This window comes from Artibeus jamaicensis, unplaced genomic scaffold, assembly GCF_021234435.1.
Source record: "Artibeus jamaicensis isolate MK-2021 breed Jamaican fruit bat unplaced genomic scaffold, CSHL_Jam_final contig_467, whole genome shotgun sequence".
In the NCBI taxonomy this organism is placed as follows: Eukaryota; Metazoa; Chordata; class Mammalia; order Chiroptera; family Phyllostomidae; genus Artibeus; species Artibeus jamaicensis.
The window spans coordinates 739,496-752,414 of NW_026521845.1; the positions used below are offsets into that span (position 1 = coordinate 739,496).

At 49.2% G+C, this 12,919-nt stretch overlaps 1 protein-coding gene across 5 annotated transcripts in view; it reads left to right on the forward strand.

The window, feature by feature from the left end:
- SIPA1L2 (signal induced proliferation associated 1 like 2) overlaps positions 1 to 12,919 on the forward strand; it is a 186,136-nt gene that overhangs the window by 112,817 nt on the left and 60,400 nt on the right. For all 5 annotated transcript variants that reach the window (XM_037136745.2, XM_037136746.2, XM_053667307.1 and 2 more), the window contains 3 exons: positions 81 to 269; positions 4,056 to 4,230; positions 7,933 to 8,036. In XM_037136745.2, coding sequence (XP_036992640.2) covers positions 81 to 269; positions 4,056 to 4,230; positions 7,933 to 8,036 — 468 coding nt within the window. The remainder of the gene's footprint in view (positions 1 to 80; positions 270 to 4,055; positions 4,231 to 7,932; positions 8,037 to 12,919) is intronic.

Genomic DNA, 12,919 nt, shown 5'->3' on the forward strand with positions numbered 1-12,919 from the left:
GCTGCCCACTCAGGCAGGAGACTCACCCTCCTTCCTCTTTCCGTAACGAGTGACTGAACTCTCACGTTTTGCCTCTGCAGCTGACCACACTGAGAGGAGCCATTTTAGAGGACGCCATCCCCTCCACCGCGAGGCACGGCACTGCTCGAGGGCTGCCTCTCAAGGAGGTGCTGGAGTACGTCATTCCCGAGCTGAGCATCCCGTGCCTGCGCCAGGCCGCCAGCTCGCCCAAAGTCCCGGAGCAGCTGCTCAAGCTCGACGAGCAGGGGGTGTGTATCGCGCCGGAGGCCGCCGCCTGCGTCTCCATTTCTCGGTGCCGCGGCATCTTCCCGCTATCTTTCATTTAAGATCTTTTGTTTCCAGTGCCTTGACCCATTTTCTCTCTGGTTTGTCCCAAACATGCCTTTTTATGAGTTAAGACACGTGATACCTTTACAGTGTAATACACCTGCTGGGCTGTGCGGGGGAGGTTTTTCCCCAGGTTTGCTACGTCCCAGCGAGCAAGAGCACGTGTGACTAGTGCTACTTAGTGGTCAATGGCATTGTTTTCCCAGGATTTAAAAGAGTCACGCTGACTGTTTTCCTGAACTAATATTTGTTCTTGTCTGTAATGAGCATTAGCCAGACAGGTGGAAGCGAACAGCATGCATCAGGAACAGTGAGGCTGACTCAGACCTAGTCAGTCACTAGCCCACCGGGACAGGCGGGCCAAGAGCACAGTGACCTTCCCAGGGCAGAATGTGGTGCTGAGCCTGGGAGAGGTGGGGACACAGAGAGTGCTTTGGGAAAGCAGACACCCAGCAGGACACATCTCCCAGTGGAGGTGGCATTGTCGCTGGGCCTTGAGCCTTGGGTAGAATTCCAGGGGGGAGATAGGAGTGGTTGGCTGTTTTAGGGACTGTGACTTGTTTCTCTACAGGAATGAGCACACAGAGGGAGGTTGGGAGTTTTCAACAAAACAAAGTGCGTTGAGCTACAGCTGGGGGGACCCGGGTGCTCAGCGCTGGAGTGCGCGTGATTGCGTGGGCTGCGGGGATGGTGGGGGGCTTGCGGGGTTGGGACTGGCCAGCACTGGACTCTAGGAAGATGCCCCTGGCAGTGGGGGGAGGACAGGCTGGTGAACACAGACTGATGGGGGCCCAGAGCTCAGCCGTGTGGCTCTTAACAGTGTCTAGGTGGGAAGTAAGGATGGGCAGGCTTGGATGGTGGCCCAGAAGAGGGACGGAGGTCCCTGAAGTGTCACATGCAAGAGACTTGTTGGGGGAAATGGAGGGTAGGTGTTCAGGTGTATACAGTCCACTTTAAATTGGTGGATTTGTTTTCACGTGCTTTTACAAGTGAAGACAGTGGTGATGTGTATTTCCTGAATTTCCTGAGGAAAATTCTTTTTGCGTGTGCGTGAGGGACTCTGTGGCACCTCTTGGTTGACCCAGTCATACTCTCTGCCGTGGTACCCTGGTGCGCTGTCTGATACTCCCTCAGCAGGAATTCTGTTGTAAAAATGATGAACACGTCTTTGGTCTAATGAGTTAACACTGCATACTAGTCAAAGGAAGCGGGCTCTCTAACACTCAGAAAGAATGTTGCTGAGATCGCTGTCTTAGGAATGAGCACTGACATATTAGAAACATCTGAAGCAAACTCTGGATGAGAGCAGTTGACTTCTAAAATCGTACAACTCACAGAATGTTGTTACCAAGACCCTTGCTGGTGGGGTGTGCAGGACACAGGAGGCGCCCACAAAACAGCTGAGGGAACATGTTTTCATGGAGGGAGCGCACGCTGTTCAAATATGCCACATCCACGTGGGTCGATGAGAAGGACAGCATTCCTTGTCACATTGCAGGAGAGTCCGTGAAGATAGCCTGCCACTCACGTGGCAGTTCTGAGTCCCTGTGTGCCTCTGGTGCGTGCTGGTTCTCCCTGTAAGCCACGCCCTTGCACTGGCCCAGGCAGGTAGGCGCCTGTGGACGAGGTGGCCAGTCCCCTCGGGCTGCTGTGGTGCAGTCCAGAGTTGGCCCGTCTCCCCCCAGCCCGAACCCAGAAGTCCTCAGGGCCCCGAGAAACCTCGTCACAGCCACAGGTGGTTCTGGGTGTCCTCTCAGAAGGAAGCAGGGCTTTGGGAAGTCTGTGTAGCAGAGCAGGACCGGAAGCTATGCCAGGCAATTTTTGGAAATAAAGCATTTTAGGCACTTTCGGTGAACACCTGTTTCCACTCCGATGTCTAGGAATTCACTTTGAGTGTTGGGTTCTGCTTGTAAGCAGACCAGTCACTGCATCGTGTGCTTTTCCTTGTGGTTCATGTGTTCCTCCTTCTGAGACTGTAGTTGTTTGCTCTGCTTTTCCTTCTTGATGGCATAGGACAGGGCATTCTAACTTCCCGTAACTCTTAGTGGTATCCAGTTCCCATATTACGTGAAGAAAGCACTACTTCTGTTCATCTCTAAAAGAGATGGGACGGCTTTTTTAACATCACAGATTCCAAAGGATCCTTAAAAGTCCCCACTGCCCTGTTAGGGGTGTGGAGAGTTTATCGTAGGTGATACTGTTTTTATTCACTTTGCTAACAGTAAATCTGCCCCAGGGAGGGGTGGGCCAATCTTATTGGACTGTTGCTAACAATTTTTAATACTGATAAAATATTTAAAGGTTATATTGTCAGTTACCGTCTCTTGGAATTTGTCATCCATTCAGGTCCGAGGTAGTCACTGCTAGATCCGCTCTGTACGGGACATTTTTGGGAGATTGAATAGGTACGAGATCAGTTATTTCATTCAAGTTGGTGAGATGTTTTGAGCAGGAAGACTCTGCTATGGGGAACTACAAGGAAAGTAATTACTTAGCAGGACTTTGAAAATTTGCTTGCTTTATATCAGTTCACCTCTCAACATATAAAGTCCCGTTTTTAGTTCAGACGACGCCGTTTCCAGCAGTTGCTGGGGTTCCCCAAGCAGGCGCCCCCCTAACTTTCGCGGGTTGTGGTTCTCATCAGGTCATGTCGGGAGGAGACTGCTCTTCTTGTGCTGCCGCTCCAGGGACTCGAGTACCACTGCGCCTTATGTCGCTGATGGAGACGGCTACGAATTTTGATCATAGCCTCTGTTTTACAGCTTGATAACAAAAGCGAACCACGCTGTGGGTTGATGCCTCGAGGGAACCGCTGATGTCTGATAATCTGTCAGTTTCTGAGGCTCAGATTGCTGCCAGTAAGATCAAGTGCTCCGGTTTCCGAGTGCGAAGTGGGTCCTCCCTGGGGAAGGGCAGAGAGCTCTCCAGGCGGATCCAGTTTCTCCCGCCCTGGGAGGGAGCTGCAGGAAGCCGCTGGGCGATGCGGGATGGTCTGAGATAGAGTTACAGCCGGGACTCTTCAATTGCTATTAAAATGCTTTATGGGCCATTGTGTATTTAGCAGATGTTTTCTTTTCACGACAGTCAGAAACGGAGAAGTGACTTGAATTGTACAGCCAAAGTCAACTTTTATGGAAACAAAACATTATTATATTTATATACATATATCACAGTGTCCATGGGGATTCTTGCCTTACCAGACCTTAATTTGATGTGTTTTTTTCATTGCAGTGTTTCACATTTCATATTTTTATGAATGTTCAAATAGCAATAAAAAAAAAGAACATTAGGAACCAGAGAGGGAAAGCTTTTAAAAATCTGGGCCTTTCTTCTTCCTGACTTGGAAGGCGATGCTCATTGCTCCGAGGTGGGGGCAAGGTTAAGTATTTCCGCAGTCACTTTTTTGAACAGATGCTTGACCTTATCTGTTCATTTAGAAGCCTGGCAAATCCCACATGGCCACGCCATACGTATACTTCTTAGGATTCCTGCCCTTTCTCCAGTGGTAGTTTGGGGTTGATGGGTCTGTTACGTGTTTGGAGCGTTTGCACAAGGACAGCCGCTGCTACTTTGGCCTGTCCCCTTGCGGGAACTGTCCTGGGTGCTCTCCTGAGAACTGGGTCCTGAGCTTCTCTGGTTTCCGTTGTCCTGGAAGTCAGCTTGTCCGATGCTCTCTGACAAGTAACCTCATTGCTTTGCCGTTTCAGCTGAGCTTCCAGCACAAGATCGGAATCCTTTACTGCAAAGCGGGTCAGAGCACGGAGGAGGAGATGTACAACAACGAGACGGCGGGGCCGGCGTTTGAGGAGTTCCTGGACCTCCTGGGTCAGCGAGTGCGGCTGAAAGGGTTCACCAAATACCGGGCGCAGCTAGACAATAAAAGTGAGCCTCCTGTCCATGTGTGTCAGTGCACCCCAGGTGCGCATGCGCAGAAACCCAATCAAGCGGTCGCAGCCCTCCTGTTCTTGACCCCAGAAGCTGCTTAGGCAGCTTCTTTGGGATCAAGTTTAGTTTCCTCATACGAGTACAGGAAGCTCTTTTCTCAAGAGGCATAGGTTTTACATTAGCCCAAAGGTCAATTCTTCTTCCTTTGTAGCACCAGCGAGCAAATCCCCAGTGTAGCGTGAAAAATCTTTCAACATTTTCTTCTTTCTCTGAACCTTTCCTCTTTCATTGCCCCTCGTTCTGGGTTACGGAGGACGGGCGCCGCAGTCATTTCTAAAAGACCTGATATTAACACGTTCACTCACATCGCGCTCTGGGGTGGGCTTTGTTCATTTCTGGTCTCACTCCGTTAACTCAGGAGTTGGAGCTGTGATTAAAAAGCTGAGGCATCGAAGGTTTCAAGGGCCTTGGACAGGACGCTTGAGGTTCCAGATTGACTGGAGGATTTAAATCGCAGGCTCTCTATTGACCTAGCATGCGCATCTGTCCTGTGTCTTCATTTAGATCATCCTGTTCTTCATGGTCCTCGTACATTCTGAATGCTCTGCCTTTGTTCTTGTGCTGTTGTTTGGTCACTGTCAGCCCCTCGGCCACCAGGCAGGGTAATTTTGTGTGCTTTGGAAAATCCTGCTTAGGATCAAGCAGTGAACTTCTTGTTCTTTTCATGAGAGGAGCAGGCAGAGTCTGAAGTTGGAGGGTCTGGGAAGTGTCCAGCCCACACTTGGGGACATGGTGAAGTGGGAACCTCAGTGTGCGGCGGAGCCGGCATGGGCAGCAGGGTGCTCAGGCTCCCTGCCCCCAGCGTCCACTCAGCCCGGGACTGTCGTTAGTCCTCGCCGACTCTGGGGGTGCCAGGCCCTCAGGCTCTTGTCATCCGCAGGGGGGTTGCCAGGTTACCCTGAGAGGGGGGGTCGCAGGCCTAGAGGCGGTGTTAGGGCCCTCGTGAGCCCCCATGCGCCCTCCCCACTTGCCTGGGTTGGAGCTGGGCTGCACGTCGAAGGCCATTGCTCCGCCTCCAGTGGAGAAAGACACGGAAATAATGTCTGACGCCCACTGTGAATAACCACATATTTCAAAAGTTCAGTGAGACCTTTTCCGATTTTTCTTCTTTTTTTCTTGGCAAATTCCTTTTACGTACAACCCCCCCCTCCACGGCACCCCTTAGAGGAGCTGGCACGCCGCCCTCGGGGGCCTCCTTCCTGCAAAGCTGCGTGACTGCGTGTGCCTGTCTGCCTTCCGTGGGGCGGACCGAGGACACGCTGTAAGACAGTGTCATCTGTACAGTCAGACTGCAGCACACATCACGCAGACACTTTCCTGTGCATAGAACCGATATTAGCTTTGCATCTTTGTGACCCTGGAGATGTTTTTGATACTTGAGTCTACTCACCTCAGCTCAAGGAAATGACGGTGTCAGAATGAGGTTGTGCCATGTTGATTTCCAATAAGGCGTTCTCTGAGATGCGAAGGAGTCTAAGACACTCCTCAAGCGGAAAGGAGGCTTCTGAGAATGAGGTTTCATGGAATGGTCAAATAAAAAGTTGTCTTTCACAGAATGTACCAAAAATACCTTAAATTTAAGAGCGCGCTGCTCTAGTTTCAACGTCTGTCAGAGCCGGGCCTCCTTTTCTTCGTAAGGGACATTCAGAGCATCTGGTGTCTGGGATGTCCCCTCCAGCTTTGACATGGGCTGGCTGTTTCTCTCTTACACACTGCATGGGGTGGGGCCGGAGCCAGCGTGAGCCGCGGAGAGGCCCTGCTCAGCAGAGTGCAGGAGGCCCCGGGCACGGGCAGTGTCTTCCTTCTGGGGGCGGAGGACGGCAGAGTGGCCTCCGCCGCCGCGCCCTGGGTCTCCTTGTGAATGGAAGCACACAAGCGGCCCCTGAGTGAGCCGGCCAGTTACGTCCTCCTTCACCACGCTGCTGTTTGAGGTGGGAGCTTCCAGAATTTCTTCTCTTAGCCTTGCTTGGGATAGATCGATGATGACCACACTTTTCTAAGTGTTTTTTTACCTCCCCAAAATGCATCTTTCTTCTATTATTGTAATTTCCTACAGCTAGAATCTGTTGGCTAGACTGTTTAATACCTGCCAGGATTCCACTTACTGAACGTTAAGGATTCCTGTCACACTGTCGTGATGAGAGTCCTCGAACGTTGTGGGTTGTCACCCTCAGACCTTCAGTGTCATTCCGGCCGGTCGGTCCCTCACGGACAGCTGCGGCCGTGGTTTTCTCACGTGTGTGCCTGCCTCGCCACGCACCCTGCCAGGGTCCCGGGCCAGCGCAGTCACAGTGGAAGTCACTTCCCGAGGAAGTCTATGAAATGAATAGTTAGAAGAGAAAATCCCTTTATTTGGGGACTGGTTAATACACAGCTTGTCAGATACACATCCTCTCTGACCATCTGCAACTTGATTTGTCAGTATCCACGTGCAAGCATTTTAAATGCTCCCTTTATTTCTCAGATCGCTTCTGTGAGTACCTTTCAGAATGTGCAAAGCCATATGCTTCTTCTAGAGGACTTTCAGGACTATTTCCGAGTCAGATATAAATATTGGAAAGAAAAGCTTATTACAGGATTCGGAAAGGCCTCACAAAGGTCAACTTTTAATGTTTTTAAGGTAAAAAAAATACACAGAAAAGATTAATCCAAGATTACTATTTAGAGTTTACCCAACAAATACAACGGAATAAAATTTGTTTGAAATTATATTGAACAGTATTGTCTTTTAGTTTTTTTAAGGTAGAGAAAGAAACCTACATATGGGTCAAGGATTGAGAAAGGCAGTCCTGAATTCCGTTTACATCTTAATTTATATTTATCCTTTTGTCTTTATTTATCTGTATGCAAAGTGGTTCAAAACCACCTCCTGAAATGATTACTTAATTGTCTATGGTTGCCACGTTGATTCGGGCATCTGACACTCTAAGTCTGCCGTAGTCCATCAGTAATGCAGATGGGTTTTCAATCACGAAGACTCGTTCTGCTTTTCAGAAGCTGAATTGCCGAGTGATTAACAGGGTTCCTGTGCCATGGTTTATAACACATGTCAGTTTGTGACGTGCAGTAAGAGATCACACTCAGTCTTTGTGGTTTTAGTCATGTGACCGAACCATTGCGTTGCCCACTGAAAACAGAAGATTAATGACATCACTTGGGAAAAAGTCTCCCACGTTGCTCTTGTTTCCACACTGCGTCAGTTCTGTTCCGTTTTTCTGGTTTTAATGAAGAACTAACACAGGCTCACGAGGCTGGGGCAGGAATAACTCGGGTTATCCCCTGCCCTTCAAGCAGGTGCACCCAGCCCTGCACCGGCCGCTGCTCCCCCTCCTTCCCTCCTCTGCTGACCTCACTCCCGGTGGCAGAAGTGGCTGACCCTGAGGGTCACCCAGGTGCAGCGGCAGGAGTGTAGACGGAAAGGGTGAGCTCAGGAGAAGGCGTGCGGGTGAAGGCAGGTGAGGCCATGGGTCTGGGTCGGGGGCCGTAGAAGCAGCGCGCGGTGGGAGGGCAGGGGGCCCGCCAGGCTGTCTACAGTCAGGTGGTGGGTTTTTCCACCCAACCACCCTTTGCAATGGGGGCATTCTTAGTGTTACTCTGCTCACGTCGCTAACTTGTTTCTCCAATTCTCTTTGTCGCCAGCTGACTCGACGGGAACCCACTCCCTCTACACCACCTACAAAGATTACGAGCTCATGTTCCACGTGTCCACCATGCTGCCGCACATGCCCAACAACAGACAGCAGGTGCGTACGCCACGCCCGCTCTCCCTCCGTGGCTCAGAGCACCGCGGGGCCGCCCGTCTAGGGCTCCAACCCTGTCGGGGGGTCCAGCCCTGTCGGGGGACCCGTGCAGGTAGGATTTGCAGAGAGTCATCGGCCTTCTTCCTCGATGAAAGGCAATCATAATCTTTGACTCGTTAATTATTTGCAAGCATTTGGGCTTAAAAAGGGAGTGACACTGCACATCTTTTACTGCACTCTTTCCTTGTGAAACTCGGAAGCTCTTCCATACTCACCGTTATTTTGAGCTAGGCAACATCTCCAGGGAGACCAGTGTCGGCCGTGTTGGTTGTCAGAAGGCCAACGTGCGGCCTTAACTTGGGTTTCTGCCTGCGGGTAGGTGACTTACATCCAGAACATACTGTGAGAAAGGCTCTCCAAGGCATTCATGACGTGGCTGAATTTTAGGGCTTTGGTTGTATTTGGGTTGAATCGGGAGCTGAGACAAACTTTGTTTTCGCGTTCAGGAAACTTAGTTCTCCTGATGTCACTTAACCCGCACTGTTGGCTCAGCATGGATTAAATCCCCAAGGACCGAGTTGGAGTTGCTTGGTAATTACTTGCTGAATGAATGAAACTGAAGTGTTACACAGAATTTTTTTAATGCTTATGAAATTCGACAAAGACAGTTAAACTCCACGTTTTTGCAAAGAAAAGGCCACTTGCCTTGTCCCCGCCCCTGTGGCCCCGCCTGGCCCCTCAGTGTGGGGGCGGCTGCACGTCCCAATTTTCTTCTCATGGGAATCGCTGGAGGCCGTTTTCAGCCTAATACTTAACCTCACCCCCGTCTTTTCTGGATTTTCTACACAGTTGTAGGGTACTCAGGGTTTGCCTCACTGCCTCCAGAAGCTCAGTTTTTTAATCACATAGCTGCATTTTTTATGAGATGGAGTTATAATCACTAGATCGTGTATATGTATTTATAGATATTTTAACTTGAAGGATTTCTGGCTCTTAAGTAATGCATTTTCAGTCCTGCCCAGCAGAATTGCTAGATATGAAGACGCTGACTTCAGACCAGCGCCTCAGACCAGGGCCTTGTCCGCGGGTGCTCCTGAATCACTCAGTAATAAACCCGTGTGAGTTGCCACTCAGATCGGGCCTTCTCAGGGCAGGAGCACACGAGCGGAAAGAGAGCCAGTGTCTTGTGGCCCCAGTCACCGGGGGTTCAAACCACAAAGCCCTCTGCGTCCCTACTGGCTCCCTTGGGCTCCACAGTGGACTGGCCCCGTCGCTTCTCATGTGGCAGCCTCTGCAGTTTTGGAGTCTTTTGATTTTACTGCTACCAGAGCTTAAAACTGGCTTCTCCACCCCCTTTTTATTGTACAGAAATTAAAATGTGTGGGTTTATGAGTTCTCTGTACCTGTCCCCGCACTTTTTTTTTTTCAGTGAAACTATCTTTGAAAAGTTCTACCTGTAAACAAATGTGTATGGAGAGATAGGGGATGGAGAGTAGAGGGGTGGGCGGGTGTTTTAAACTCCCCAAACTGGAGATTTAAAACATGTATCACAAAGCTAGTAGCTAGGATTCAGTTCATGAATTTGAATCCTAGCTACAAATTTTGTGATTTGGGGCAGAGTTTTCTATGCTTTGGTGTTCTTTATCATTTGAGACAAAGACTTTCCTCTCTTTTTTCCCCACCAAGGTGTCTCTGAACACCTGGAATGGTACCCAGAACGTGGTAGGCAGCCTGTAAGCATTTATTGAATTAATTATCAACCCTTCCTTAGATGGTGACTAGAATTGGAAGAGTTAATACACGTAAGCACATAACCTTGTGCCTGGCACAGAGCATGCTCTGTGAGTTTCAGGAGTCACTGTTATTTTATCATTGACTAGATAGAAAGCATAAGTATTTTGGGGGACTTTGTTTGCATTTTATTTTCCTGTTTCCAATCCCAAAGATCTAGTAAGTAAAACTAAGGCCTGAATAGTTAAGAAAGCAAGGGACTCATTTATCAGTAATTTCATAAAATTACTTTTACTTTAACATTCAGTGTTTGGCTAATCATGAGTTGTCATCAGAATATTCTGTTCATGGATAAATGATGTCACTATACAGTCTTGGAACGTGTACTTTCCAAATTTGCTAGGGATTCTGCTGACTCCATCCTTCTCACCCACCCCACCCGCACCCACAGGTCACGTTCATGCCAAGTGACCGGCTGGGCTCACGCCTGCATCTGGAGGCCCCAGGACTTAGCACAGCTAAGTGGTCTGCATGTGAATTGTGCTTGGAGTTTTGGCCTGATTAGCACCGTGGTATTTGGGAGTATTTAACTGGTTCAGACTTGTCCACATCAGATGTAATTTCTTATGTTTGTTCTAACAATAAATCAAGCCGAAAGCTGACTCCAAGATGTATTAAAAATCTTTAGAGAATTCACCACAGGGAAAGAGCCAATCCTTGGAATGTTTGCCTCGTACAGAGAAAACCTAGCCCAACGGAGGAGCGATAAGGAGCCCCTCCTGGAGGCCCTCCCTCTGCAGCACGTCCCACGGGTCTCAGGGCCTGATGGGCGGGCAGCCCCTCTCACCGGGCTCTCTCCCCTGGTGTTTCCCTCCTGCGTGTCTGCTGGACCAATCACAGTAAAGCAGTCAGGGTGTTATCAGTGGAAAGAACTCCACAGATCGCCTTTAAACTTCACTTTGGCAGAGAAACCTTTTCTTCAGATGAAGTATTTGAAACAGATAAAGGGAGCCTGGTTCCTGGCACTGGTGATTTTCTTTCTAACACATGCATAAAGTTGGAGATGCTCTGCCTGGAAGGGGCACTGAGCCCCACGGAGGTCCCTACACAGTGAGACCCAGCCTGTAGGCTTCTGAGATTCCATCTGAAGAAGGCTAGTCCCCGCCTATCCATGGGCTTGACATCTGTGGAGATAATGGGGACAGAACTCGCTAGGTTTGAGCCCCTTCTCCAAGTAGCTCAGACAGCTGGTCGACCCCTGCCTGTCAGGGTTTGTGTCCTGACTTCTCTAAGTCCCTCAGTGGTACAGCTGAGCTAAGGAACCATTCAGTACTGGAGAAATCTCTCTCCTGAGGTGCCAACGAGCCGGTCTCGGCTGTACTGGGTTCACTTACAGTGTGGAATGTTTTGGAAGAATCAAGTGCTTCTTCAGCTCTTCGTGATTTGCTTTATTCCCAAGCCCTAAGTAGGAATGATAATAAGAATTCAATAGTAAGAATTTTTGCTTAGAATACTGGTTGGTATTGCCCAGCGTCAGAAGTCAGATATTTGTAGCTTCATAATCCTGTTATTTTCACTTAGTTATTAAATCATCACAAATCCACATCTTGGTTTATTTTTACTTCTCCATTTGCAAAACATTCAGCCTTGCTGAACTGTTAGGTACATTTACTCTTCGTTAAAATATTTTGTATTCTACATAATATTTAACATTAAATATTGAAAGTAATATTTTATGTTGGTTATATGAAAATGATAACTCAGTGATGGATCCTGGAAGCAGTAATTAAGTTTCATGGGAGCTTCCGGGGGTCTGAGATGCCGGGTTGGCCAGCGTTCAGTGTTTCCGGGAGCTGGTGGGCGGGGCTCTCCTTCTCTCCATGTCCACCTTTTGTACGCCTGCCTTTCTTACCACTGAGAATACTATTCTGTGCTCACGCTTTCCATGTCTTCCCACAGGAAACTAGATACCTCTTAAAAATCAAAGAGAAATTCTGACCACTGCTGCACAGTCAGGAGTAGAGTTTATGAGGGGTGTGTTGGCCGTGTTACATGTGCACCTGTAAAATTAGGAAGGTCGGTGTAACAGGGGAGAAACTTCCCAGGCAAAGGGTTAGCAGGTGCGGGATGGCTGTGGCGGAACCAAGTTGGCATGTTGAAGGGCGGGCAGCAGTGGAGGGCGGGTGGCGGTCAGTCAGAGAGGCGGGAGAGGCCTTGGGCAGCCCCATTCCTCCGGACTGGACTTCGGCTTCCAACCCAAGGACTAAGATCCAGGACTTGGGTTGTTTTTTTATGGAGATGCATTTAACTTTTTGCTCAGTTCTGAGCTCATCTCTTTGAATTTCAGAACTTGCAACCATTAAATGATGCAGTTTTCTCTTTGGAATCATGCTCATTTTCACATGTTTGCTTCTTAGGACAAGCAAGTCCCTTGAGTCTGGCCTTCTCTGGTTTCGGGCTCAGCTTTCTGTTCTGACTCTCACTCTGAGATGCTCCTGAACCACATCCCAACTGCCTCTTTCATACTGTGCCTGCCGTTTGGTTCTCCCCTCCAGAGTTTGGCGCAAACTGCTTTTTCCCTTCTATCTTGCTAGGTTCTAAAACGTGAACAGATGAATCTGCTTGCATAGAGGCTCTGCATCTGCCGCCTTCACCTTTAGGCCCCTCTGACCCACGTGTAGCTGCCTGAGATCATTTAGTTTCCCCTTGGCTTTGATTCTTGCCCCATTTCACGAGTCCCGGCCTTCATTGAGGGAGTGGAGAGCGGGCCCTACGAGCTATTCGGGGGCGTCTGTGTGCCTTTCGCCATGGAATCGGGTGAAGAATCACATTTCCACTTTCCTTGTCACAACAAGTGCTTATTGCTGTTTCACAGCTTGAATCGAGTGTTGGAAATTTTGTGGAACTCACTATGTAAATCGTCTAATACTATATTTATTAACTCACTTTTGCAGTCGAAGACACTTAGTTGGCTCTCTTGGCGCTAAAGAAGTGTTATGAGCTTCAAGTGTCTAGAAGGGAGACGTTAACCCTAGTGGGTGTCATCTCCTAATTCCCAAACAAATAATATGCCAGCTAATCAGGGGCCCGCCTCCCTGGTTTGTGGGGCTGCGTCTGCTCCTGGGTCGACGTACCTTTCCCTCCCATTTCCAGAC